The sequence below is a fragment of the Micromesistius poutassou genome, assembly GCF_964030765.1.
Source record: "Micromesistius poutassou genome assembly, chromosome: 13".
In the NCBI taxonomy this organism is placed as follows: Eukaryota; Metazoa; Chordata; class Actinopteri; order Gadiformes; family Gadidae; genus Micromesistius; species Micromesistius poutassou.
Window position 1 is genome coordinate 5,798,442 of NC_140283.1, and position 27,001 is coordinate 5,825,442.

The following is a 27,001-nucleotide window of genomic DNA, read 5'->3' on the forward strand; positions in this document are numbered from 1 at the left end:
TACACTAGTTTAGTCTACTGGTAGAGCAGACCCACCACTATGAGCGACACTTGTGTTAGTCCTACGAAGATGCCTCTGGAAAGGGGTGTATGATTCTGGATCATCACATGCAGGCCTATACTATATTCACTGTAGAGGGTAGTAGCTAGGGCATTTTAACAATAAAGAAAAACATACAGTAAATAAGCAATGCCAGAGAAATAATATGCTTATGGATGTGTATTTTAATAAAAATAATTCTGTCAAAATTAAAGAGAATACAATTTCTTTTTAACATGTTTCCAGTACATAGGTTTGTTTCTTTTTTTTTTTTTCTTTTTTTTGCATTTCAAATATTTTAAAAGTCTCATGCTAAGTAGAGGGTAACTCATTTCACAATATTTATTCAATAATGATCAGTCAAAAATTAAAATATTCAAATAAAAATAACATTTGCGCATAGCCTGTTGTGTGAGCCATAATTCTAAAATGCCATTCCTCCCAAAGTCCAAAACACTAAACCATAAATTCAATGTGGTATATTTTGCCTCGATGCTTGGGCACCGTGGCTTTGATTCCTCTGCATCAGTTCCAACCGGGCCTGGTCAAACAAAGTGAGCGCCCACAGTGGGGCGTGTGTGCTGGGGAAGACTGTGTGATAACAGCAGGGACAGGCAGCCTCCACTCTTAACACAGAGCTGTGTTGTCCTACAGGTAATGCAACAGAGGTGTGTGTGTGTGTGTGTGTGTGTGTGTGTGTGTGTGTGTGTGTGTGTGTGTGTGTGTGTGTGATGAGTCAGATACAGAAGTAGTAGGAGTGTTCTTGTGTGTTTTGTGTGTTGCCATGGTTTCCTATGCTAGCAGAAAAAGAGCTGGTGTATTTGTAGCCCGCGGCGAAACATACAGACACATCTCACATGTAATAAAACACCCTGGAACATGAGAACAGAACCAAATCAAACGTATAATAAAACACCCTAGCACACTACAAAGGAACCAGACTCTCGCACAAGTGGAGATGTAAAGCACAAATGCTACAGCAAGTTGTGATACAACCAGCGCTGGTAGAGGGAGGTTTGATAAGAGGGGACGAGGTGGACTGGGCAGCGTCTTAGGTTAGGGTCTAAGAGCTATCAGTTTGCTACAGTCTAAAACAACATAAAGCCAACAGATAGCAGGAGTTTGTACGGTGTGCTTTTGATCAGTCTACAGCTAGGGTGGGTTTGGCAGAGGTCTGGAAAAAAACAACTGGAGATCCAAGCCAGAATCAGTGCGTTTGTTCTGGGCCACTTCGGATAACAACTAGGGTAACGGTTGAAACACAAAAGTCTAAATGAAGTCCGGGTCTGAATGTATAAACAATGCGTATTTATAAAAGACAAATGCATAGATAAAAGCCATTATCTCTTACAAAAGGGAACATTTGATGATAAAACATGGTTTTTGGTATGAAAGTCACCGATGGGGTAGGTAGCATTGCCTGGCTCTTCCGTGTATCCTACTGATTTGGCCTCTCGTGGCCATGTTAACTTATCTGAGGATCCTGAGCCATGATACAGTACTAGTACTAAACTGGGATTCAGTAGTTCCACACTGCCCATCCTGTCCGACCACAAGCCCCAGAGGTTTGCCTGAACCCAGAGATGGAGATAGAAAGAGACAGCAACAGCTGGTAAACACTAAGTGACCATATTTACACTTAATGTGACTATAACCAAACATGAATGTTCAGCAGTATCCAAAGCAGGTTTGACCATTTACATTTGTACATTTGTCTTTAACAATTTTGTTGTTTGGTTTTCAACCTTCACAACTTAAACGCTTTTACTATTGCTGAAATACAGCATATTTATAGCAAATGGATCCTATTGTATATTTGATTGCTTCTTTATTTAAGGGAGAGGGTCTTTGAATACCAGCAGATTTAAAAAGGAAATATTGTGCAACAAAACATAAAACGCAAACAAAAACTATTGGTTTAACAATAACAAACAGTGAATGAGTGTGTGGGGGTCAAGAAAAAGTCTCATGACTTTTCATGGTTAAAAATGAAAGCAAAATATGAGTCAGAATGTAAGCATTGGAAACAATGCGTCATTAATACGTAAGAACCAGAATAGCTGCGGGAGAGCCAATCAAAACAAAGAGCAGGTATGATGGTGACACACACACAGATGTTGGATCAGGCGAAGAGGATCTGAGCTGTGTGGAAGCAGCCAGGCGGTGGACATGCCAGTGCTATGTTTGGCCTTGGTTTAGATACAGCTGCTGAAGCACCACTCAAACTACTAGAGCCAAAGCCACAGCCATAGAGACCAGGACCATGGCAGTCCGTTTGCTTAGGCTGTACATAGCTTACTGTGGGTTTATGCTTGAATTTTCCGTCAGTTCATTTAGTTGAATTTGAAGGTATGAGGTTCTCAACTGAAACGAAGAGGCGTGTACAAAGTGTAAAAGCTTTGTCTCCATCAGAGACGTTTTGTTCGATCATGTTTTGGTCAGTACGAATTGCCAGCACTCTGCAAGGTGTTACAAACTCAGATTTGGGCTGATCATGTAGAATAGGCATTATATTTCCAACATATAATATTTTCTTGTACTGCAGAAAGGAGATCAGTATTGCAGAGTTGAATATAAATAAAAAATGTAACGTTATAGGAAATATCTGTCTGGCCTTTATTTGCTGGGAGGGAGGAAATCAGTGGTCTGAATTTCCTCAATAATCGGAACTCTACTTCAAGAGAACAATTGTTGAATCACCCGTTTCCTGTGGGGGAGGAGTCAACTGGTGTCACTATGGCAACAGGCCAGGAGGATTGTGACGGTGATAAGTGTGCGATATGATGAAACCAAGCTGGTGTGTGGTGTAAAATACTGAGGATTAGGGAATCAAAATTCACCCTTCAAAACAAAAGAAGAAAATCCTTAAAATGTAAAGATGAACACAACAAACGGACCAGAGTAACTAAGTTGGCTCGATAAAACAAGTATCATTATCTTTAAATAGTGTCACACAATTCTGTATTCAATAATACTAAAATGAACAAGAAGTCTCCTGCTCCCCTCCGTCCGTCCACTGGCAGCGTCAGGCCCCCCGACGATAAAACACCAATCACACACATGCTGGCTCCTCCTCCGTCGCTATGACAACCACCTGACGGACAGGCCTTCTGTCAGCACTGCTTGAGATGAACCTGTGAAGGGAAAACAGAAAACGGTGATCAGAGACTCAGTTGTTCATCGATCCCCGTCGCTGTGTGCGACTACAGGGCTTTTACATTAGAATGTGTGATTGATTGGATGTTATTGATTGATTGATGCCTACCTATGGGAACATAACGACTCGAATCTCACAGAATACATTCTAACTAATGCAACCTCATTCATTAACCGTACCTCCCATAAACATCTGTGTTGGACATTCGCAGGAGTGACTCAAAACAATTCCCAAAAGGGTCCCTTAGAGATCAAACAAACTCCTTCCCACGGTCCCAGGAGCCAGTGCTAACAACGTAGATGCTATTGATGAGACCACTGGGGTTCTGCTCATCTAACCCGTTAGGATCAATGCAAATCCCCCTCCATCCCGCTTACCTCCTCAGATTGGTGCTACAGGCATATGCAAGATGTAGCTTAAGTCCTCCCCCCTATGCCCAACACTGAGGCTTTGGGTCGTACAATGAGTATGACGTTGTAAGATTATATCGTCAGGGTAAAAAGGTACTGTGCTGCAATGAGAACATTTTTGTAAGTTGATTAGTTTCAAAATCTTGTTCTCTTCCTCCGTCTCTCAAATCGTACCTAAAGCCCCTTTGAGTCCTGTAACAGTGTGACAACAAAAGGTTGCATTGATCTGCATGTGGTGCAGCCGTAGAGCCCACTGCTACGTCCCGCTGCCTTCAGCGGCTTCCCGATGCGTATGTCCCGTGTTCTGAAGGGCCAGGGTCCCGGCTGTGTGAGGGCCTCACCTGGACTGGGGTCAGTGCAAAAAGTTGTCTACTCTGGCGAAGGAGCAGGAGCCGGAGCGAACGCGGGCCATGAGCTGGACACACTCGGTGGCCTGGCCCAGCGCCAGCATCAACGGGGGCTGCTTGGGCAGGTTCTGGGACTCTGTGGAGCGCACACGCACACACACACACACACACACACACACACACACACACACACACACACACACACACACACACACCGATCTCAGCAGGGGGGGTCGGGAAATCAAGCGTGACAGGTGTAGCTAATCAACGGCGCGGCAGATCATTTGAGGGAGCGCTAAGTGAGCCGCACGCGTGTCGCCGCGGGCACATGACCAGGTTGAGCGGAGGCCCCCGGGCCAGCCCTCGGCGGTGTGGAGGGGGGTGAGTGCTCCTACCCAGAATAGCGCTGTTGAGGGCCGAGCAGAGGGCCTCTCTCTGCATGGGTCCAGCTGCTGGCCCAGGGGGGCTGCTCCAGGGGTCCGAGTAGGCAGCATGCTGAAGGCGTCCTGGGCACAGAGAGACACAGAGAGAGAACTTGTACAGATCCAGGGCAAAGGACACGGGGCTGGACCAACATATACGTATTGCGCGTTGAACGTGACGTTTTGTATGAGCCAGCGATCGGACGGACAAAAATGCGATACCGCTGAAAAAAAGATGAGTGGATGAAGGCCCTGGAGTTCAGCTGAAGGTCATCCTGTACCCCTGTTCACCGTGCTCCCCCAGAACAACAGGTGTGTGTCTGTACTCCTACCTGTAACATCTTCTTGTGCGCAGCGTTCTTGCCGTACTCGCGGCACAGCTGTTCGCTGAGGGTCTGCAGCTCTCGGCCAAACTGGATCATCCTCTCCGTGGCCTCCTGGTTCCCCCCACACAGCTGTTTACTGCTGCAGCCCTCATCTGGACACGCACACGCACACACAAAGCAGACACACATAACACAGTTTACAAAAGATATTTCTGTGGGTTTGGCCTTCATGTGATTTACTGGATTCGAGGCTCAGGATGTTTCCTCAGTCTTTAAATTGACTTAAGAAAGAAAATCATCCACATTGTGTGTGTGTGTGTGTGTGTGTGTGTGTGTGTGTGTGTGTGTGTGTGTGTGTGTGTGTGTGTGTGTGTGTGTGTGTGTGTGTGTGTGTACCTTTGACTCTGCTGCTGCTGCTGCTGGTGTCTGTCTGCAGCACCTCCTGGTGTTTGTATGTGCCGTTCATGACCCTCGCCGCCGCCACCGGCCGAGGTGCGCTCGGCCACGCCGTTGCTATAGTGCTCACTCTCAATCTCCATTTCACTGTCGCTACACACACACACGCACACACAACACACACACACCAAATATTTAATCGAGAAACCACACGTTTCATCTTCCAAGCGTGATCCGCTGAAGAAACCAACAGGATTTAGGTCCTAATCTAGTGGTTAGTTTTCGACTTTTCCTTTTAACGTGTGTGTGTGTGTGTGTGTGTGTGTGTGTGTGTGTGTGTGTGTGTGTGTGTGTGTGTGTGTGATTTCTCTATAAAACAATTTATAAAGAGATATCTCTCGGATGGATGGACTCATGGATGATCTTGTTTCATTCTTGACCAACCTGCTAATGAAGTCATCTGTTAAAACAGTGACCTGGCGCAGGCTGAAGCCAGTGAACAGGCCACGCCCCGGCTCCCCTCCCTACCTGGTCTCCTGCGGGCTGTGGGCGCTGTGCGGCTGGCTCTTGGTCGAGTCGGAGGAGTTGGACTCTGGAGTAGTTGACTGAGGAGGGGGAGGAGGAGGAGGAGGAGGAGGAGGCCGAGGAGGGCACCCCCGGGTGCTTACTGCTGCCCTTGGACTTGCTGGGGGGGGTCACCCCGTTACTGCAGGTGGGGCTGTCTGAGCCTGAGAACACGGAGGAGAGGAGAGCAGAAAGAGAGAACAAAAGAGCAGGGTGAAAACAGGACAGAGAGGGGTACATAAGAGAGAGAGAGAGAGAGAGAGAGAGAGAGAGAGAGAGAGAGAGAGAGAGAGAGAGAGAGAGAGAGAGAGAGAGAGAGGATAGGAGGGGTACATAAGAGAGGGAGAGGGAGAGAGAGAGAGAGAGAGAGAGAGAGAGAGAGAGAGAGAGAGAGAGAGAGAGAGAGAGAGAGAGAGAGAGAGAGAGAGAGAGAGAGAGGAGGGGTACATAAGAGAGAGAGAGAGGATACGAGGGGTAGATAAGAGAGAGAGAGAGAGAGAGAGAGAGGAGGGGTACATAAGAGAGAGAGAGAGAGAGAGAGAGAGAGAGAGAGAGAGAGAGAGAGAGAGAGAGAGAGAGAGAGAGATAGGAGGGGTACATAAGAGAGAGAGAGAGGAGGGGTACATAAGAGAGAGAGAGAGGATAGGAGGGGTACATAAGAGAGAGAGAGGAGGGTTACATAGGAGAGAGAGAGAGAGAGAAGGGGTAGAGAGGAGAGAGAGAGAGAGAGAGAGGAGGGGTACATAAGAGAGAGAGAGAGAGAGAGAGAGAGAGAGAGAGAGAGAGAGAGAGAGAGAGAGAGAGAGAGAGGATAGGAGGGGTACATAAGAGAGAGAGAGAGAGAGAGAGGAGGGTTACATAGGAGAGAGAGAGCGAAGGGGTAGAGAGGAGAGAGAGAGAGAGAGAGGAGGGGTACATAGGAGAGAGAGAGAGAGAGGAGGGGTACCTCCGCTGTGTAGCTGTGTGTTGGCGGCCCCATGGAGGGGGCTGAGGTTGGGGGAGCCCGGGTGGCTCTCCTGGTACTTGGGGGAGAGGACGCCGAAGCAGCGCACCTCGCTGTCTGTGCCGTTCACCATCTCCACAAACTGCCGACACCTGCAAGACGACACCGCATGAGCACACTGGGCTGGGCCAGTGGAAACCAAAGAAGGCCATTCGACCGTTCTTCTCCTTTAGCAAAACACTTATCTACAGTGACCCCAGAAATCAGATGCATGCTATCAAACAAGAGCCAAAACCAAACCCTGCTGGAGGACTCCCTCTGCAGGTTAAAGACACGCTGCTGGAGGACTCCCTCTGCAGGTTAAAGACACGCTGCTGGAGGACTCCCTCTACAGGTTAAACACACGCTGCTGGAGGACTCCCTCTACAGGTTAAAGACACGCTGCTGGAGGACTCCCTCTGCAGGTTAAAGACACGCTGCTGGAGGACTCCCTCTACAGGTTAAACACACGCTGCTGGAGGACTCCCTCTGCAGGTTAAACACACGCTGCTGGAGGACTCCCTCTACAGGTTAAACACACGCTGCTGGAGGACTCCCTCTGCAGGTTAAAGACACGCTGCTGGAGGACTCCCTCTGCAGGTTAAACACACGCTGCTGGAGGACTCCCTCTACAGGTTAAAGACACGCTACTGCATGCATACCCTCTAATCTACTCGGTCGGGGTGTGCAGTTGACGACAACTGCACACCTGTTGGTTTAAGCAGCCTCACCTGGCCGAGTCAGACTGATTAGGTGGGACTGCACACCTGAGGTGCATTGCGTAATCAATGCACACAGGATAAACCAGCCACCAAACACACCGCGGGAGAGCTCTGACATGCCCCGTTTGAACACCTGCGCTGCATGTCACCAAGCATCAAACTCTGCAGTTCACTGGTTTCAACAACATCAGCTTGTGTCCTGGTGTGGGAGGAGCCAGGGAGGCCAACCTTGCAGTAAGGCAGGGACGGCTGCTACACACTCATAGTGTGGTTACACCGTCACACACAGACAGCTGTCCTCCGCTTCTTGGAAGTTGATTGAAGGGGTGTGAACATGGGAGCCGGCAGCCTTGCCCTTATTTCACCCCCAGGTGTGGGTGTGATCAGCCATCATAAGCCGTTTCCAAATCTGCCCTGACCTATGGCTTAGTGACCTCACAAGTGGGAGTGTCTACCTAGATGTATGGTGGATAGGTAGGCCTCCCAGTTGCTACAGGCTTCTGGGTAAGCTGGGAGACTGATCCAGCCTGAACTAGGGCCCTTTAAAAGAACGCACCCTAGACCAAGGGCGTCCAGCTACATAATCATCCTCCTGAAGTCAGCTCACATGAGGGATCAAACACACCAAACTCCAGACCAGGGGGTTTTGGACTAGTGTCAACTTAACTCTTCAGCTGAACTGAAGAAGTTAACACTGTTAAACAAACTGCCACAAACTCTTTTTCACCTTTTGTACACGTGTACACAATCATTTATTTAGACATTGTATGCAAACAGCCCTTTCGTGGATCTATTTGTTTGTTTTATTGTATTTGGTTGCTATTTCTACAGGTGCACTTACTTCAACATGAATAGTAGGTTGGGGTTGTGGTCTAGCAGGTCTGGGTAAAGCTGTTGAGTTTCCTCTATAGCCTCGCCCACACGCCCTGCCAGTACCAGCTTCTGTATTCCTATTGGATGAAGCAGAACAGGTTGTCTCATTCTCACAATCGGATTGGCCAGGACATGTTACATTAATGCTGTGGGATTATAAACCATAAACCTATTAGGGTGGAAACTGGATGCATGCATGTGTAGGTGAGCGCGTGCATTTCAAGGGCCTACTCTGTCTGTTCTTTATAGAGCTCTGGTCTTCTTGTATCATGGTCTCGGTGGCTCTGGCAAAGGCGGTCGCCGTGGCGCAGTAGCCGTGATGTACCAGGTAGCTCGACACCATGCTGCACACAGAACGGAGAACACAGGCTAAAGTAACGGCCACAACACAACCCACAAGTGTGTGAGTGGGAGGTACCAAACAAATAGAGTTTTGCTGTAGAGCTCTCTCTCTCTCTGTATATATGTGTGTGTGTGTGTGTGTGTGTGTGTGTGTGTGCGTGTGTGCACTCTTGTACTTTTGCAAAACAGACTGCCACTCCCCCAGTCTCTCTCCTATGGGAAAGCGGGCGATCATGCTGTCAATCTTGGCCCTCCATTCGCTCATGTAGTCCTCGATGTCAAAGACGAATGGCTGCTGGCCGAAGTTGGCGTCTACGATCTCTCCGGGGGTCTGGAGCCCCACCGTGGGGTAGAGGTTCGGCTGGAACACGGAAACCATGGCAATAATGTTGTGTTTTGTGGATGATAACTTAAACATTAAACTCTTGAACAATGACCAGCATGGACAGGTTCTTCTGCGATCCATATCGCTAGATAGAGCAGGTTTCGTGTACATTTAATGCCAACTATATTAGTCTAAAGGGTACTTACAGGGAGGTCTGTGAAAGCTACACCTGGAATAGAGAATGGCAGGAAGAGTTCAGTTTGTCTCAGCAAGCTTTGATACTGTGTCAATACTAAATGCTATAGTTTTCATACAATAGAAAATCAAGCCAGTATCAAATCTCTTCACATATCCAGTAGTTTATGAATCTTACTGACCCAGGCTGATGCCATTTTTTGTGTAAAAGCAGGTGTTGTTGATGAGGTTAACGCAGCAGCCAATAACATCCCCTGTTGTAAAAGTGGGGCCATACGGTTGGCCAGTCCCGGACGAGCAGAAGGAATGTCCGTCATCTCCGTGGTAACCATACGAGTGTTTGTCCCATCCTAAAATAGGACATGGATTAGGATTAGCCTCACTTTTTTTTTTTATTCCTGCAGTCCTATAAAACGAATCTACTATGTTTCTTCAGGAAACTGAAGAGGAAAGCTGTAAATAAAATACGTTTGTTGGTTTTGTGTTGACACAAATCCAAGGTGAAACACACAACCTAGGGTCTACTGTAAATAATCAACAATCCCCATGCAAACACACAACCTAGGCTCTACAGTAAATAACCAATGATCCCCACGTAAACACACAATCTAGGAGTCTACTGTAAATAACCAATGATCTCAATCGTTTGTGTGTGTTTTGGATGACCCTTCAAGAACAACAGTAGCTACACTACAGTGTTAGATATTTGTGCACCATGCTGTGGCAGGCAGGGGGCGCTTGTGAGTGAAACACGATGAGTCATTGTCAAGCAGTGTCTCAACATGAGGAGTGGCTGGAGGAAACATCACTCTCAGTTGTCAACACACGGATATGTTTAAAGTACTTGTGAGTGAGGAGTCACACGTTTAACTGGGGCACACGAGTCAGCCAGTTCAGTTTAGCAGTAGACGAGCGGCACAATAGTTATCAAGAGAAGTTTCCACAAAATGGACTTCAATAGGAGCCAGGACCTTCTGGTCACTTTTAAACAAAGGCCATTCCCTGCAGCCGGGTGTTAGAAGGACCAACAGAGATGTTTCAAGAGTTGGAAACAACACAAGTATTTGTCCTTGATTTTCCTCCCTGGAACCAATATTCTGTGTCAAGCCATCTGTTGATCTGCCTGTTTGTCCATCTCTACAAGAGCCACCTCGGTCACATGAAAAGGCACTGAGGGTTTTAGTGGGGACAGTACAGAGGGCTGACCCCTCTGCCAGCACAGTCAGGCGGCTCTGCCACCAGAGCCGGTCCACCGCTGCCAAAAACCAAGAGGGGTTAGTGAAAGAACACGCCACATACGGAACCATGTAAAGACTCCTGAGGACAGGGCCGGTGTGTTTCCCTGATGTCTGCTGGAGAAGCTGCACAAGTGTGTCACTCGGCGAGTGAGTGCACACATGTGCAGTGTGTGTTTGTGCTTATGTGCATGCATGCCACGTAAATGTGTGCGCGTGTGCACACGAGAGTGTGTGTTTGTGAGGTATTAGAATCATCTGCTGACAGGGATATTGCCTCTAAAGCCAGGCTCTGTGCCTCACCATGCTAATGAAATGGGAAGGCATCCACACAGCGGGATCAGACACAGAGGTCAGCATCACAGAACACTGAACTATTGACGGAAGAAAACACGCATATAAATACAGAGACATACCACCCAAGGATCTGACCCCAACAGAGGATTGCATAGAGAGGAGGACTGTGTGCACTTAAAGAACACATTTATTTAAACAAGGCAAGACAATCCCCAGTATACAGGCAGTTACCTTCATAGAACTATTGTTTTGAGATACTTATTTTGAAGCCTGTTAAATCTTTCCCTGCTTGCTTTCATTCAAGCCCCCACATTTAACGACAAAGGAGACAAACGATGATTGATATCTGTGTATTGCTTGTATTGTTTGCCTGTGAAATACATGCAGCATAGCTTTCAAAATCTCTGTGCATCCACTTCACCAAACGATCTCAGCACACTCCTGTGACCCTATATGATACCAGTTAACCCAAGTGAGGTCAACGGTATTGGGAGATCAACAGTATTGCCAGAATTATTGTTGATATCCTTAAACATAAGAGAAAAAAATACACAAAGGATACAGGAGAAGGCACGAAAATAGATTCATAACATATCAAAACAATTAACATGTAAAAGGTTAAATATCAAAAAAGTTCTTACAAGACAAGGGTTTACTAAATACTCTGATGGTATGCTGGTTGCATGTGTACATAGATATTTTCTGGCCAGCCTACTCAGAGAGGGAAGGGGCATTTATTTCAAAGTTTAAATGACGGCAAAATATATCAACGAGTTCTACCTACTTATAATAATGGGCTGGTAATAAGGTAATAGTCATAGCATAGTTGTCTTTATACTACCTGATAAAACATGACGGCCCTATTCAGTTACACTGTGGTGCAACGCCACTATTTCATTCTTTGGGGTGAACCCTGGCTCTCACTTTCTGCGTCTGTTCTGCTCTGCACTCTCTCTCTCTCATCACTCACTCTGTGGAGGCATGCACACACAGATGACGTGGTGTCTGCATAGGATAGGTTGAGTCCATGCGTGCGCTCACACTTGCATGTGACGGCACAACAGCCCAATAGAACTTGATCATTATACAGCGGTTTCAAGCGGGCCCTTAATCGAACACAACAAAGCAACACATCCAATGGACGCATCTCTCCACAACATGAACTGAATATTGCATATTTTTGGTATTGAGTCAATCTATGGAGCGCCCCTAGCTCACACACTGACGTGGAGTCTGTAAAAAGCTTGATGAGTCCCAACACATCTCGGCATCACGGTTGAATGACTAGCTAGGGTAACGAGGCCCATCTCAAACTGCCTCTACTCAGCCAGTCTATTATATTTTGCTATTAAAGATATGATTTTTATGCAAACAATTTGGACACAGAAAAATGTATTCTATTATACCAATTGTAAATACATCGGTCTTAGTCTGTCAACCCAAATAACACAAAGGTAGGCCCAGCTCAACCCCATCCTTTACACATCAATAGAGCGCCACTAACAATTTCCCTTGTAATTAATTACGACAGAGTATTACCCATTACACATTTAGCAGCTGACGTAGGCGGATTAAATATCTGGGTGTAGCAACCCTGTGTTACCCTGTGTCTCAGAGCTCACCGCATACTAAATCAGGAACATAGGCTATGTGAGAACTGGGAAAACCAGAACACACACCACACATACACACAGTGCATATGCATGTGCTGTCAAGTGTGTTTTTGTCACACTTATATACACACACAAACATGATGGTAATTGCTACTCTCAATAACCAAAACATAATCATTCTTTTTGACATGTCACAGGTGTACCGGTGGTGTGTTCCTTGTTCTTTTTGCCTGTTTTTGGCTTCCACACACACACACACATATATAGGGGAGAGAGAGAACGCGTGGACACGCGGACACACACACACACACACACAGGGGAGAAAGCGGACACACACACACACACACACACACACACACACACACACACACACACACACACACACACACACACACACACACACACACACACACACACACACACACACACACACCTATGATAGGGGAGCAGAACCCTGTGTGACTTGTCAGGACATGCTCATTGACTGTACTGCTGCAGTTTCCCCCGGCCCAGAAATCTACAACCAATAGTTGTAGATAGTCTATTTATCCTGCTTATCCCCACATGATGGCCCCTCAATCCTGTACCTGCCGGAAGGAAGCTGTCCTGTAAATAGTCTGTAGTCCCGCGGGACTACGAGCAGGATCTAACGGTGCCCTACAGAGAGGGGCTGCCTTCAGATCTTTAACAGCAGGATCATTTCAGAAGGACATGAGTGGCACAGACCAACACCTTAAAGGAAATAAGCCTTCATACCCATTTTAGTTTATTTGGCCTTAAAACGAATGTCTAGGGCCCAATAGAAACAGCCCGATTGGCACTGCTTCAGAAGCCATTTCTAACATATTTCTATACTCCTAATACACGTAACTGGCTCCGTCTCACAATAGCACTGTTCAATCCTTAAAGAGCCATTTAAAAACGTCACTCCTCTGCTGTAGAAATACATATTATTACAGCCCTCCATCATTCAACCCCACAAGGGAACAATGCCCCTTAGCATAATGCTTGACAAAGGCACAGTCAGTGGTGTTCTTTGGTGTTCTGAGCCAAGGCATGTTGTGGTCTACATGTACTTTACACAGAGCATCTGTAGAGCTCGCAAAAGGGCCATTTCCACCATTTTGAAGACCTTATGCAAGACCAAATGGAACCAGAAGGAGTACTTCTGTTTGTTTGTTTGTGTTTTATTAGCTTAGGCTGAAGAACGTTTGGTACAGCCAATGGCTGAGGTTCTGGCCCAGGGCCAGCAAGACCAGACATGAGATTGCTCTTAGGAGTACCACACAGCATATCAAGTGGCCGTGTGAACAACAAATTACCCGGTCACACCTGTTGCCTAATTTAACACACATTTTTAGACACATTTTTGTGTCTATACACAGATGATGTAGGTTAAGTCCCATAATCCCTCCTTACTCACCAGGCAGTCTGTTCATGTTAACTCCCTGGGCAGACAGGCCAATGCCCATGTACCTGTATGGAAACAGCAGAAACACGTTGATAGAGACAAATGATATAAACAAATTATATATATACACAGGCCACTCACATCAAACATATCATTAGATAAGCAGGGTTTTTCCCTCATCTAAATTCCTTGGTGGCCGCCACGTTCCGCCAAGGCAGAACCCCATTGAGAAAGCGTGAAATACATCTTCTCAGAATCAATTCATTTTGGGTGCAATGTGGTCTTTTTGCCAGTGGATGGCAGTACGTTGTAGACCGCATCACTGCGTATGCGAGGACTTAAAGACTGTATAGTTATAATTCTAAATTGTGCATGCAGAGCAACAATACGTTGAGAGGGTAAGTGTAGGAGGCTGTCCGTCTCCAAGTCTGAGAGCATGCCCAGTGGCATGTCAACACAAAATGCTTATGCTGCGTTCAAATCAGTCTAAAAACACGCCCTGTTACACTGACCATCAATGACTTATCTCAATGTGGCTCACACTGCCTGTACTGCAACCCCCTTTGTACAGCGCTGTAAATTCCCACCGCAGTCTCTCGGTCGGGCATATTGAAATATAATCCGCTGTGACTAAACAACCCATTTCATTTATAGAGAAACTTAGAGAGAGACTTATATAAATGTTTAATTGGTTATTACATTTGATTATTTATCCCTAACATGAATAAGAGATGGCTGCGAGTAAGCAGAATACAACCAGTGGGCATTCGTTTCAAAGCTACTATGGCTGTATGGTGACTTCACAGACCACTACTACTTGCACAGGGCTGTAGGAAATGGGCTGCAAGGAGGCAGGGATGCCATTTAGAAATGCATAATGAGATGGATAGACAAGAGGTGAAGGCTGGAGAGACAAGAGGTGACTGCTGGAGAGACAAGAGGTGAAGGCTGGAGGGACAAGAGGTGAAGGCTGGAGAGACAAGAGGTGACTGCTGGAGAGACAAGAGGTGAAGGCTGGAGGGACAAGAGGTGAAGGCTGGAGAGACAAGAGGTGAAGGCTGGAGGGACAAGAGGTGAAGGCTGGAGAGACAAGAGGTGACTGCTGGAGAGACAAGAGGTGAAGGCCGGAGGAAGAGCGGGGAGGAGGGATAGTGGGATAGGGTTCATGAAGAGTCACACCTCTGGTGTCTATAAAGTCGCAATATGTACGACTGAGCCCCGACCAGTGGGTAGGCAGGAGACATTCAAAAAGTCAATAACAGAGTTCGGTCCACTCTAACCGGCTGTGCCACCGGGTAAACTGACTGACTCAGTGTCGCTGAGCTACGTGGGTGGAGTCAATGGGAGGGGTTTTGGGAGTGTCGATGGCAAGGTGAGACACGCCCCTGCTGCAGAAGCTTCTTGGAAACAAAGAGAGGTACAGGCTGAGTAGCATTTTTATTTTTAGTATGTATAAGTTATAGGATGTGATGTCATTTTTTATACAACAGTTAGTTCCAACCAAGTAATTTGATTGGACAAGAGGCTTTCCATGAGTGCTGATATAGAGTATAACAGCACTGGGACTTTTAACTATACATGTATCACTTCGCTTTACGGGTGTTCTCATAACCGTTAATGTTATTAACAGCCTTTATGTAGCTTAGATTGCAACAAACTTTGCACAGCAAAGATGGACATGTTTCCAGGCATAACATTTGAGTTGAATTACGAATGGTCGTCAGAAGAGGACCAAGGGAACGTAACTTAACGTGTAGACCTATACAAAGTAGCAAGCTAGTGTGTTTATGTGTTGCTTGGCAACAGTTCAGTCCCAGTCCAGTCCAGCAGATCTAAATGTGTTGGCGGAGCCAAATAAATCATTAACGAACAAACAAATCATAATCTGTTGTTGCTTATTATTGTACTGTACACGGCTGTGATTATCTTCGGCACTCGGCCTATGGCCTCGTACCTACGACCGAATCACAGCCGTGCTGATATTCAGTACAACAGCACTCCCTCTCTTGTGATATTGCTTATATTGATAACATTATTTAAATCACTATCAATCAACATTGACTACTGATATGTCCAGGTCATTTTAAGCTACAAGCAAGTTGAAATGTTACGTATTGCAACTTTAAAGTTGCTCAGAATCAATTGTTGTCTCCATAATGCCTTCCTCGAGGGCAGAGTAAGGAAGACCTCCTTAAGTCCTTCTTAAGCTGGATTTCAGACAACCACATATCTCATAACAATGAAATGTTAATTTGAAAACATTTCCTAAAATAGGGGTTGAATGGTCAATAGCTTACCATTACCACATTAACCATGAATCATATTATATAAATAATTTTGACAAACCCAGATTGCAGCACAGCTGTGAAGATAAATGTTAAACATCTGGAAGAAACTAAATGTGTTGCTTCCACAACAAAGCTCTTTCTCTAGGCTAAGGCTTATCAGCTTTTTAAGGAATTTCATCATCAAGCTCTCTTTCGTTGCACTTACCCAATCACTTGGATTTTAAACTGCGTATTAAACTTCTCCCTCCATGACATGGATTTATATTACATTCTAAGTGAGTGGTGAGTGATCAGCCAGTGTAGTGAGGAGGAGCAGCAGTCTATAGACCTATAGATAGATCAGTGAAATCTATAAAGACATCGTTGGATTTTAGCCGACTAGTCCAAGGTTAACAGGTGACAGTCAGTCCACTCACCCGTCCCGCCCTTTGCTGATAATCTTGACCTCAAAGTAGTAGATTCCACAGGCAGCAGGGATGGGATGTGTGGCACGCACAGAGGCAGCATCTTTGTGGTTCTTGCCATGGCCTGGGAAAATGAGTGAAAGTGAATTAAAGTAGAGAATAACGCTAGAGACTAGACAGTATAGTACAGAATATATGGCTCTGGTCAAGATACCCTATATTAGGCTACACTTTATATCCTGAGCATATGTTGTGATTTTGTACTTTACATAAGAAGCATATCTCATACAATGAACAAACATTAAATGTACTATGCTAGCAGAAGAAACAGCTTTTTTTGCTCTGTACTCCAGTATTTGATTGAATCAGCCCGATGAATGTGTAACTTCCCCAACTTCTGTAATGATGGTTAGACTATAACACAATAGACTCCCTATCTACCAGTGTTGATAATCTACTGGCAAAGCAATTTTTTTGCTAGAGTTCTCATCCATTAAAATACCCCACAAAACTTGACTGTTTGGAAAATCACTCCAAGATGAATTGTATTGACTTCATTTTTTAAGGTACCCTTTAAATTGTATCACTGCGAGTTAATAGCCACTTGCTCACAAGATGGTTGTTGTCGGTTTGACATAACGTGACTGGTAACTGGAATACCTATCCCAGGCTGCGTTCTGATCCTAGAAGGCCACATTGGACGCAGTCTGGCCTCTGAATAGAGTCGACAATGCTGGCTGGCTCAACGCAGCAGATCTACAGCATCTACTCAAAACACCACTTATCAATAAACACAATCACACAACTATTCTTTGAATACAGTGTTTGTAGAATATATAAAACTCAATATTTGACTTGAAATCACAAGGATAGGATACAATGAAATGCAGTGATTGTTCAGTTAGTCTCATTCAAAAGGTCTTGGTTCGTTCCTACCTAGGGCACTATCCCAGGTAATCAACACTTTTTATGAAGATAAAACACATTGTTTAACTCCAAGCACTGCTCCAAACTAGGACCAATGCAAGTGTTGGGTCATTGTTTGTCGTTTACCATTTCTAAAAATATCATATATTGCCACAAGGATTAGGGTCAGGGTCAGTGCCAAAGCAACTAATAAGTACTTCAAATGATTAGTCATAATTTGTATATTGCTAGAGGGATTAGGGTTTGGGCTCATTGCCACAACTAGTGCTAGCCCCATGAAGCAGAGTCAGGTTCATATATAAGAACTGCCCACGCTTGATTATCACCAAATATGTCAGTCCAAATATGCAAGACTGAATGAGTGTGCGTGCTTGTGTGCGTGTGCATGCACTATATAACCTGATCTGATGGTTGATACACCTTTCAAGTAATCTATTTTAGTCAAGCTTAGTCCTCATTGTAAAAGCAATGCTTGTTGGGCCAACAGACTACACATAGTTAGTAGTATATGCATCCACTAGGTCATATTGGAACCCAACAACAGAGATAGCTGGTCCCTCAGGGGCAGCCAGGGCCCCAAAATACATCCTGTAAATATTGTATCTGCTACACACAGCAGAAAACTATGGGGGGGAGCGGTGGCATTGAGAACTATTTCACACTATCACTGGGAAGATCAATCATACATTTGACTGTTTAAAGTATGCATTGGCATAAAATAGACTATAACATACTTTGCTGTAAAATTAATGTGTAATGATATGTTGAAATTAACTTGATTCTATTTTACTTGATAATTCTCCCAACTTAAACGTCAATGTAATCTCTCCCTATGATCAACACTACAAAATAATATCCCATCTCATCGGATGATTGTGAACTTGCGAATCCAGCTGCCCCGAGCGTTAAGGTAAGCTACTATACAAACCAGCTGCCCAAGGTAAGGTTAGCTACCATACAGAACCAGCTGCCCATGGTACATTTTACCCCAGGAAGCTCATTAAACGTGCCTACAAAATTACCAATTGATAAAGAAGAGAAATGTTTCTGCAACGTCATATGCGTAGCAAGACACACTGGCCTCGAACAGAGATAATTGGAACACTGGTCAAAATAGAATTCAAATCACCAGGGTGAGAACGCAGAACCGAGTCAGAACAACCAAGTGGAGAATGTTTTCATATCGTACTACCTTTGCAAAGACTCACTACACTATCCCATTGCTATTATACATTTGACCCTTGTACTTTGTGGATGCATATTATATATTATAGAATACAACGCGCGCGCACACACACACACACACACACACACACACACACACACACACACACACACACACACACACACACACACACACACACACACTTGGTTTGGGAGGCTGATGATCCAATAATAAGCACTAATAGCAATTACATTGGGAGCTTTATTTCACCTACTGTTCAGAAAGTTACTTTGTGTAGTATCTTGGCGTTAAAACACCAGAAGTAATAGTAGATCGATGAAGTTGGCCTAATATTAAACGCAGAGGCCTCATCCCTTACAGCAGCTGTCCTGAAAGAGCTGACGTGCTTACGAAATTAGGTATGGCATACATGGAAAGTACAGCCGGTTTTTCTGCTTCTATGCTACATACATGTTAAACGACATTGGCCTGTATGCATCCTGCTAGGAAAATGGCATGATGACACAACCACTCGGGGGAAAAAAACAAAACAAATACAATTCCAGTTTAATCTGCCGTTCGTGGTTCTCCTGCCACTATTATCACCGAGAATAACATCATTCCACGTTATACCCAGTTTGTGTAAGGGACGAAGGGCGTACATGTCATGTAGTGACATTTTGTAACTTAGTTTAAAAACAATAACAAGGACAACTAGAACAGCTAGGATAGCTACCGAGCTACAGCCTTCGCTCGGGGGTAGCATGCTGATAGCTAGCCCCTGTGTGTTGTGGATGGCATTAGTTAGCTCGCTGGTTGTCCAGCAGCTTTGCGACGTTATTGATGGCACTGCTAGCATCGGATTTCTAATAGGGAACTCACAACGTTAATTCAAGTCGGAAGATAGACCGTAACATAAACATACACACCATTATATGTAAACAAATACATAAATGCCCTATTTCTGAAGGTTAAATCACAAAAGACTAACTGTCGCGAGCTGTCACCCATTTAAACATTCATCCATTGCGAAAACAACGAAACACCATACAGAGAAAGATTATTTAAAGCAGATCGAACTGGGCTACAGTTCCCTCCCAACACATACATGTTATCATATAGTGTTACAGGTTCGACGCTTCAGTGCCCTATGTGACCCCCCTCCCATCCGCAGTACTTTGACAGATTGGATCTGAGACTCTTTGGCCCCAAAGAGTCTCACATCAAATGATTGTTTCCAACTACTTGTAAGAGATGTCAAGGCTTGGCCAACTTGCTTGCTAACCTTTGTAATGCACCCGCAGATTGTTCTGTGAAAGCCCAATATAGCTGTATTTATCCTTGGGGCTCCAAGATCGGGGTAAAGGGGTTTCTTCCTCGTTCACGGCCGGGTAAAGCCGTTTCAGTCGCTCGTTTAGTTCCTGCTCCTGATAATTAAAGGTAGGATCTCCTAACAGCAAGCTTCCCGCTCCACGCTCTGCCATTTTCGCTCGGTGATGTCTTGTTGTTTATTTATCTGTGTCCTACGCTCTGGGTCAATCCGTGGAAGTATACTCAGAGAGTGAGAGAAAATAGCTGTGGTGTGACATCCCCGGATAACCAGCAACGCTCATTACTGTAGTAATAGACTATGAAGTATGGGTACTGTAGTTCAATCCCAGTCCCTTCCGTCGGCAGTGTTTTCTAAATGACTACATAACCCCGCTTCAGATTCTCTGTTGGGTTTTCACCTTTCCACTGTATGCCTACTGTAGATAGGAAATGTAGTTTTTCTCGTCTTTGTGGTTAAAATGTAGCAATATGCGTACTGTACACATGCCGATATAATATTATATAAAACATTGATTGAATGTTGATTTGATCTAACTTTTTGTCCACTATATATAGCCTACTTTATAGGCTACAGGTAATGGTGGATTTCAAGTGAGTAATGATAAGGGATTATGATACGCAAGTAAAATTTGCCTATTTTAGGAAAGAATACTCAAATTTCATGTATATAAAATAGGCATCATGTCACGCCATATGAAAACAAATAGCTTACATTAGTGTATAAATATATAATATTAAATTGTTACATTTTTGGAATCAGTAGTGTTGTGGATAAAACCAACATAATAATACTAATAATACATAATAAAAACCGACATACTAATAATAATACTAAAACCGACAAAATACGAGAGGTCGAGAAGGACTAGGTTGAATGATCAAGGCTTTATTGTCACTACGCAGAGTAACGGCAAAACCTGAGTCGTTTGTCAAAGAACTCCCGAACGGTCGTCAAGACCCGAATTATATTCCCACTGTGTTGTTCTCCCAACATGCCCTTTGGCCAATCACAACGCTCTAAACTACGGGCCTTAGTCCCGTTCCCCATTACCATTTCACATGAAGTTAGATTATATATAGATTATACATTAATTATATGAAGTGAGGTCTTTTTGAAGTCCATCAAAATCAGTCAACAACAGAGAGAGAGAGAGAGAGAGAGAGAGAGAGAGAGAGAGACGTATGGATCATATTATTGTGGCTTTAAAAAATAAATAACATTACCTGTTATGATTGACATGAGCTTACTCTGGAAGTGTTTCAAATTTTAAAATGTAAAATTCTTAAATTAGGGTGTATTCACTTGTCCGCGGGAACTGGAAAAATGATCTGGAACGCCCTCAAATATGAAAAAAGGGGAATGTTATTGTCCAAAACTTCTAACAAAAGAATGTCACACACTTATCCAATACAAGTATTAAATAAATTGTGGTAGCATTAGAAATGCTGATACATTTTTTTAAACTTGTCTCACAATGCTTTCTTTTAACCTCTTACTTTGATTGTGTAGCTGGCATCTCTTATTGTTTCTTCAGTACTTTGTCAATCCACTGTTATCTTCAAGTGTGCTATAAATAAACTTGAACTTAAATTTGAACTTTTTGATTTTGCTTGAATGTGTCCAGAACACAGAAACCTCGTCTGCCTTTCTTTTTACTTTATTTAATCAGTTTGTGAGTGTAAGGCCAACCTAGTTGTAATATGAATGAGTTAAGGCTTTGCAGTATAAATGCAGTGCCCACCAATCCTACCTTAACACCTTGACCCTGATCACTACTGAGTATTAGAAGATCTCCAATTTGTATTCAGTTCCACAAGGAATATGAACATCTAAATGTGTAGGTCAGTATAAATACAGTAAATATTTAAGTACGTTTAAAAAAGCAAGTCTCCGGAAATATACTACATGGTTCTGAGGTATAAGTAGACCTGACGCACTGAGAATAGCAGATTCAAGTTTCCTCTTAAAGGATAAATGTCTGGACGCTCCCCAGGTGGATTTCCTCAGTTGACTGAAGTTCATATTGTCACCACAAGATGACGACAATTTCTAACATGGTTGAAATAAGGTCAACCAGGCGATACATATAAATGCACTATTTATTGGCATTATATTCCTGTTCCTTGTGCTTTACATATTGTATTTGCTGTTGATAGTACTGATGGGCCATGACAAATTAACCATGGTCGTAGGCTGCGGGTGGCATTAATTGATCTATTTCAGCCTTGACATCGTGAGAAGAGAAAAGGGAATAACCAGAAACGATATATATATATATATATATATATATATATATATATATATCGCCTATCGCCTACTATTGTGGATCTGTGGACGCCTACTGCATTAGCAGTAGGCGTCCACAGATCCACAATCAGTAGCCACCAGGGCTGGCCCTCCCTCCAGGACTTGATAGGCCTACAGGCTATGTTTTGGTCGACCGGCTTTGGCAGATCATTTTTAGAGAAGAACCTTTCATACCTAGAACCTATTTTCATAATGAATCATTAACATCTGGGTAGATTATGTTATTTGCACCTTATTATTAATATTTGTTGCATGTCTTGCACCACATTTGAAATGGTATGCCTACAAATAAATTAAAGTGTCTTATGTGTGAACCTACATCGTACTGTCAAACATGTTCACTGCACATATGTCGAATCTATTATTTGAATCTGTTATTGCTTATATTTTAACCGTAAAATAAAGTGTGCAGTTGATTTTTTTGTATAAACAATTCACCGTATTAAACTACTAATGGCAACACATTTTGGACTCAAACGGCCATGATTCTTTGGGCGGATTACGATTCTCGGCGTGCGTCTGTCGTAGACGGTCGCAGCAGAGTAGACACACTGGACTGTAATCGCTATACACGGGCGGCTGAGCGGTGTTGGTTTACGGTAAGTTCCTTCGATTTAAACCCTCATATGAACAATGAATGGATATATAATGCAAATAAAATGTCTAGTGTTTCGTACGACCATTTGACAAACGGGAGCCAGCAGAAAGCGATAGTCCGGCTGCACCGGTACCAGTCGGTCACGCCTATGTGTGGTACCTGCAGCGGACTGGACAGTGAACACGGGCCCGGAGGAGAGTCAGCGAAGAAGAGGCACAGGGGAGGGGACACATAAACACTGAGCACACAGGATATTTTTAGAACTCCGTGGAAAAAGTACATACTAGCAATACAAATATCGCAATTAACTCGTGTCCGAAGTGGTTGTCAGGCCCGTGGAGTCTGTAGCTATTCGTGCTATATGTTTTGTCAATGGGTTGATCGGGACCTCTGTAAACGTTCTTGATCTGGTGGTCAATGTTAGCAAACGAGCTAGCGAATACGCTAGTAATAACGAGATGTCAATGACTTTTAATCTTTCCGTAGTGACTGGCTGGATTCCCCCTCGGATCTTATCAGTAACTTATGCGGGTTTGTTGTTGACTTGTCTGAGCTTTTGGTTTGTCGATAATATCAAGATCAGCGCGTGGAACTGAAACAACCTGACCCCATGGTTTATTTGTAGCCCCCATGGCTCTCACACGGTGTAACATGTCACTGTCACTAGCTGTGTCACCACAGGGACCAAAGAAGGCCCCGCGTAACTCAATATGCTCATGCTTGCACGCCTGGGCGAATAACACAAACACGAGCCAATGTATTGTCAATGCAATATCCACTAGGATACACAATCGTACTTTCCTAGGTCTACAGCTCTTTTGATTGTGTTGCGTCAGTGTTGCCCTGCTGTTGTTAGTTGCATACCATGGATTTTCTTGCGACCGCACCCCCTTTCAATATTCCAGAGAAGTCAACGTTACAATGTTTTTGACAGTTGGTTGAATTCATTGTATCAACATAACCTGCACAATCTTTTCTTGAAAAAATTCATTATTTCACTACCAGTCAGTATTTCTTTATTTATGACCCGTTATTATTTGTATTTACACCACCAGTGATAATAACACAATAACACAATACATATTACAATACCATACAATAACATATTCATGTATTATTTGCCATGTATTACATTATAAGTTTCAACAATGTTGTTGTTTTTGTTGAAATCTACATTATTGTTCAAATGTAAAGATATATTGTATACATTGTTGATCACAATGTTGTTGTTTTTTACTTGCCTCAGAAACCTTAGAAAACAAAAGCAAACGTCTGCTAAGGAGAAACCATGACCTGATTTCCCTGTGTCTGTCCAGTGCCTGCGGCAGGGTGATTCAGGATGGGGGACAAGCCTCTATGGGAACAGATAGGATCAAGCTTTGTGCAACACTACTACCAACTTTTTGACACTGACAGAACGCAACTCGGATCAATATATGTGAGTTTTGAAAACCATCAATATGTTTTGTTAAGTCTACCATTAAGTCTTCTTCTGACTTAATGAATCAAACCCCCCTAAATTCCTGGGAAACAGTGATCCAGTTGAGACCTAATTTATTGATATTATATTTCAATATAAATTTAGTTTATGCTACAGCGTAAGCTAATTGCTTGTGTTACTATGAAAAGTTTCTCATTCCAGCCACCAAGCTAATGCGTAATGTAACGTTGTGTCCTTGAACATGATTTATGAGTGAGTCAGTCGTATATTTTGACCGGCAATGGTGGTGAAGAAAACAAACCACGCTACTTCACAACGTCATCAAACTAGGTATTTTATTATTATTTTGGTTGAGACATTTCATATTATACCTGACCTGTAAGGTATAGTCTTCTTGAAGATGCTCTATTTCTATGACAAAGGCTCTAGATGTGTTTTCTGCTCTCTCCTCATTGTTAAAGCACATCCTCTTGAATAATTGTTCTGGTGCTGAGAAGGCAGACATGAACCTTGTGTGATACCCTTCTAATGTTGTCTTACTTGTGTTTCACTTCCGTTCCTTCCAGATCGATGCATCATGCCTTACGTGGGAGGGACAGCAGTTCCAGGGAAAAAGAGCAATTGTTGAGAAACTCTCAGTGAGCTTTTTTTATATTTCAAGTGTATATATTATAGACATGGCGAGGCAAATGATGTGTGAATGATAATAAGCTGACAACAAATAAACATATAATTTTATGCAACTGCTGTTTTAATGTAGGAATCACTTTTGCATCATGTAACCATTATTATTCATTAGTCTTGTTGTTTCAGATTAACATTATTATTTTTGTTCCACCCCCGATTTTTATGTTCTTTAGAGCCTGCCCTTCACAAAAATAGCCCACAGTATAACAGCACAGGACCATCAGCCTACCCCAGACTGTTGTATCCTGAGTATGGTTGTAGGGCAGCTAAAGGTGAGCATCACATTAGCATGATGCTGACCAATGGTTCATAAGTACTCTTTCTCATGTTGAACCTAGTCCATAAGAATTTTGTTGTCTTTGATATTGAGGTTGTATTATACATTTGTAAAAAATATTGTTGGCAAAGAATGACTATATTTACAGTGAAATTAAAATTGACTTTAAGCAAATGTCCAATGTAATTTGACATTAAAATACAATTGAATATATTATAATATAAGAAGGAGATATTCAAAAAGCCAATTTGTGACTATTTTAAAGCAAAGCCTGTAAGAGTTTGATGTTGACTTGCTCTGCCTGTGTTTTTGTTCGCAGGCAGATGATGACCCCATCATGGGATTTCACCAGAGTTTTATCCTGAAAAATATTAATGATGCATGGGTGTGCACCAATGACATGTTTAGGCTTGCACTCCACAACTTTGGCTAAGAGCATCACTCAACCCTGAGGAGCGGGTACGAGTGCCCTCTCATGGTATGGGAGGCGCAGAGGAGAGAAGGGAGGGAGGAGAATCGAGGGGTAACTCTTCCCTCCCTCCCTCCATCTTATTCAGTCCTGTTTGACAAACACCCGGATTCCTGATGTCAATCACAGAACTTGCTGGTGGACATTTTTGAACCACCTCATCAAGTAGAATTTCTTTGGGGGCTGGCTGAAAAATCAGATGCCGCTGTCTGCCCCTCCACTGATCTGCATGACGCTGGAAGCCCTCATTACATTATCTACCGTCAAGCCAGAGCAGAAAGACATTTGCTAGCTTACTGACGCCATTCACTGACTTGGTTAAATTCTACTCTGTTCCTACTAAGCTGTTTTTCCACTTGATTCTGCTAAAAGAGCTGTTGGCTGATGATGATCTGTGATGATTTTAAGAGACGCTACTCTTCAGTTTACACATTTTTTGGTTCATTTTAGGTAAGTTGTGTGCATTTTCACGCAGTAGGTTCTAAGTAGGTTCTATAACTAACCCTTATCTTCTAAAAGATGGATACATTTGCCATGATTCATGTTGTCAGGCTTTGATTAAGCTATCCAAAGAATAATGAAACTTGACCCCATTTTGTCTTTTGCTTTGATACTCGCTTAGAGTAAGATGAATATCACAGCCATGTCATACAATAAAATCTGGACTATTTCGTAATGGTGTGGGGATGTGTTTTTTCCATGGAGTAAAACTATTTAAAATGGACTGGCTATACAATATAATAGTTTGATATTTTTTATTTATTTATCTATCACCTTAATCAAACTGGTTAAAACATTTAGATAAATGTATTTTCTGGATCCCTTCAAGAGGATTTCTGGAGTGGGAGTGATGAAGGGCTTCTGTTTTATATATTCAGCAGTCTGATATGCAGTTGTACTGAACTTGTGTTGAATGTTAATTATTCAACATAAATACGCCAATAATATAACGAATCACTTACAGTATATATGCAACTGCATTTAGTTCATATTCACAATGTTAACGTTGTAATTACAAAACTATTTTGCATCACATGTGGAACCCATGGGGTCGACCGTCTGTAGACCGCTGATCCAGGTCGGAACCAATTGATGCATGGGGTTTTCGGAAGACGTTCAGTGCGGCGGAAGTTTAGACGGTTGCTCGGGGTGAACGGATTGAGCACTGACAGCATCGCACAAATCACCAAACTATTTTCTCCCCTAAACTAACCCAGTTTCCCCTTCCCTGACCCATGGCTTCTAATTCCAACATAGACATTGAGGGTGCTACCCAGCATCTTCGGGACATCCTCAAACTTGACCGCCCAGTGATCAGCGCCGGTAAGGTGGCAGTAGAATGAAAAGCGCTGCGCGTTCTAGGCCGCGTAAGCTAATAAGATGCTAGCTAGCTAGCTCCATCGCTAGCCTTTCGTCGGTGTTCAGCATTGGTTTAACAACGACTGGCTA

General features: G+C 43.6%; 3 protein-coding genes across 7 annotated transcripts in view; 2 read left to right on the plus strand and 1 right to left on the minus strand.

Annotated features, from left to right (window-relative positions):
- Positions 1-212: 212 nt before the first annotated feature.
- ranbp10 (RAN binding protein 10) lies at positions 213-20,028 on the minus strand. Its single transcript, XM_084476785.1, is given in 18 exon segments — positions 213-3,173; positions 3,948-4,089; positions 4,349-4,444; positions 4,447-4,459; positions 4,708-4,853; positions 5,098-5,185; positions 5,187-5,250; positions 5,626-5,690; positions 5,692-5,825; positions 6,608-6,756; positions 8,207-8,315; positions 8,470-8,582; positions 8,757-8,941; positions 9,112-9,134; positions 9,283-9,450; positions 13,669-13,721; positions 16,361-16,472; positions 19,726-20,028. Coding segments are annotated over 17 exon segments (1,848 nt in total). The 5' UTR covers positions 19,925-20,028; the 3' UTR covers positions 213-3,173; positions 3,948-3,958.
- A 2,573-nt stretch (positions 20,029-22,601) lies between these two features.
- On the plus strand, positions 22,602-26,211 carry nutf2 (nuclear transport factor 2). Of its 4 annotated transcripts, none has more exons than XM_084477286.1 (5): positions 22,602-22,679; positions 23,995-24,116; positions 24,686-24,757; positions 24,980-25,078; positions 25,403-26,211. In XM_084477286.1, the coding sequence occupies exons 2-5, from the start codon at positions 24,018-24,020 to the stop codon at positions 25,514-25,516; spliced, it is 384 nt and encodes a 127-aa protein (XP_084333412.1). In that variant the 5' UTR covers positions 22,602-22,679; positions 23,995-24,017; the 3' UTR covers positions 25,517-26,211. The 4 variants fall into 4 exon arrangements, with proteins under 4 accessions (XP_084333412.1, XP_084333413.1, XP_084333414.1 ...); XM_084477287.1 differs by having other exon boundaries at positions 22,617-22,679; positions 23,925-24,116; XM_084477288.1 differs by having other exon boundaries at positions 22,631-22,679; positions 23,934-24,116.
- Positions 26,212-26,710: 499 nt separating this feature from the next.
- Positions 26,711-27,001, plus strand: part of edc4 (enhancer of mRNA decapping 4) — a 28,683-nt gene continuing 28,392 nt past the window's right edge. For both annotated transcript variants that reach the window (XM_084477684.1, XM_084477683.1), the window contains exon 1: positions 26,711-26,875. In XM_084477684.1, coding sequence (XP_084333810.1) covers positions 26,788-26,875 — 88 coding nt within the window. In that variant the 5' untranslated portion in view covers positions 26,711-26,787. The remainder of the gene's footprint in view (positions 26,876-27,001) is intronic.

Bases quoted from the DNA above. Each gene is read 5' to 3' on its own strand.
- nutf2 (XM_084477286.1), top strand. From the start codon at position 24,018: ATGGGGGACAAGCCTCTATGGGAACAGATAGGATCAAGCTTTGTGCAA. The intron at 24,758-24,979 runs GTGAGCTTTTTT...TATGTTCTTTAG, and splicing joins CAATTGTTGAGAAACTCTCA to AGCCTGCCCTTCACAAAAAT. The intron at 25,079-25,402 runs GTGAGCATCACA...TTTTGTTCGCAG, and splicing joins TGGTTGTAGGGCAGCTAAAG to GCAGATGATGACCCCATCAT.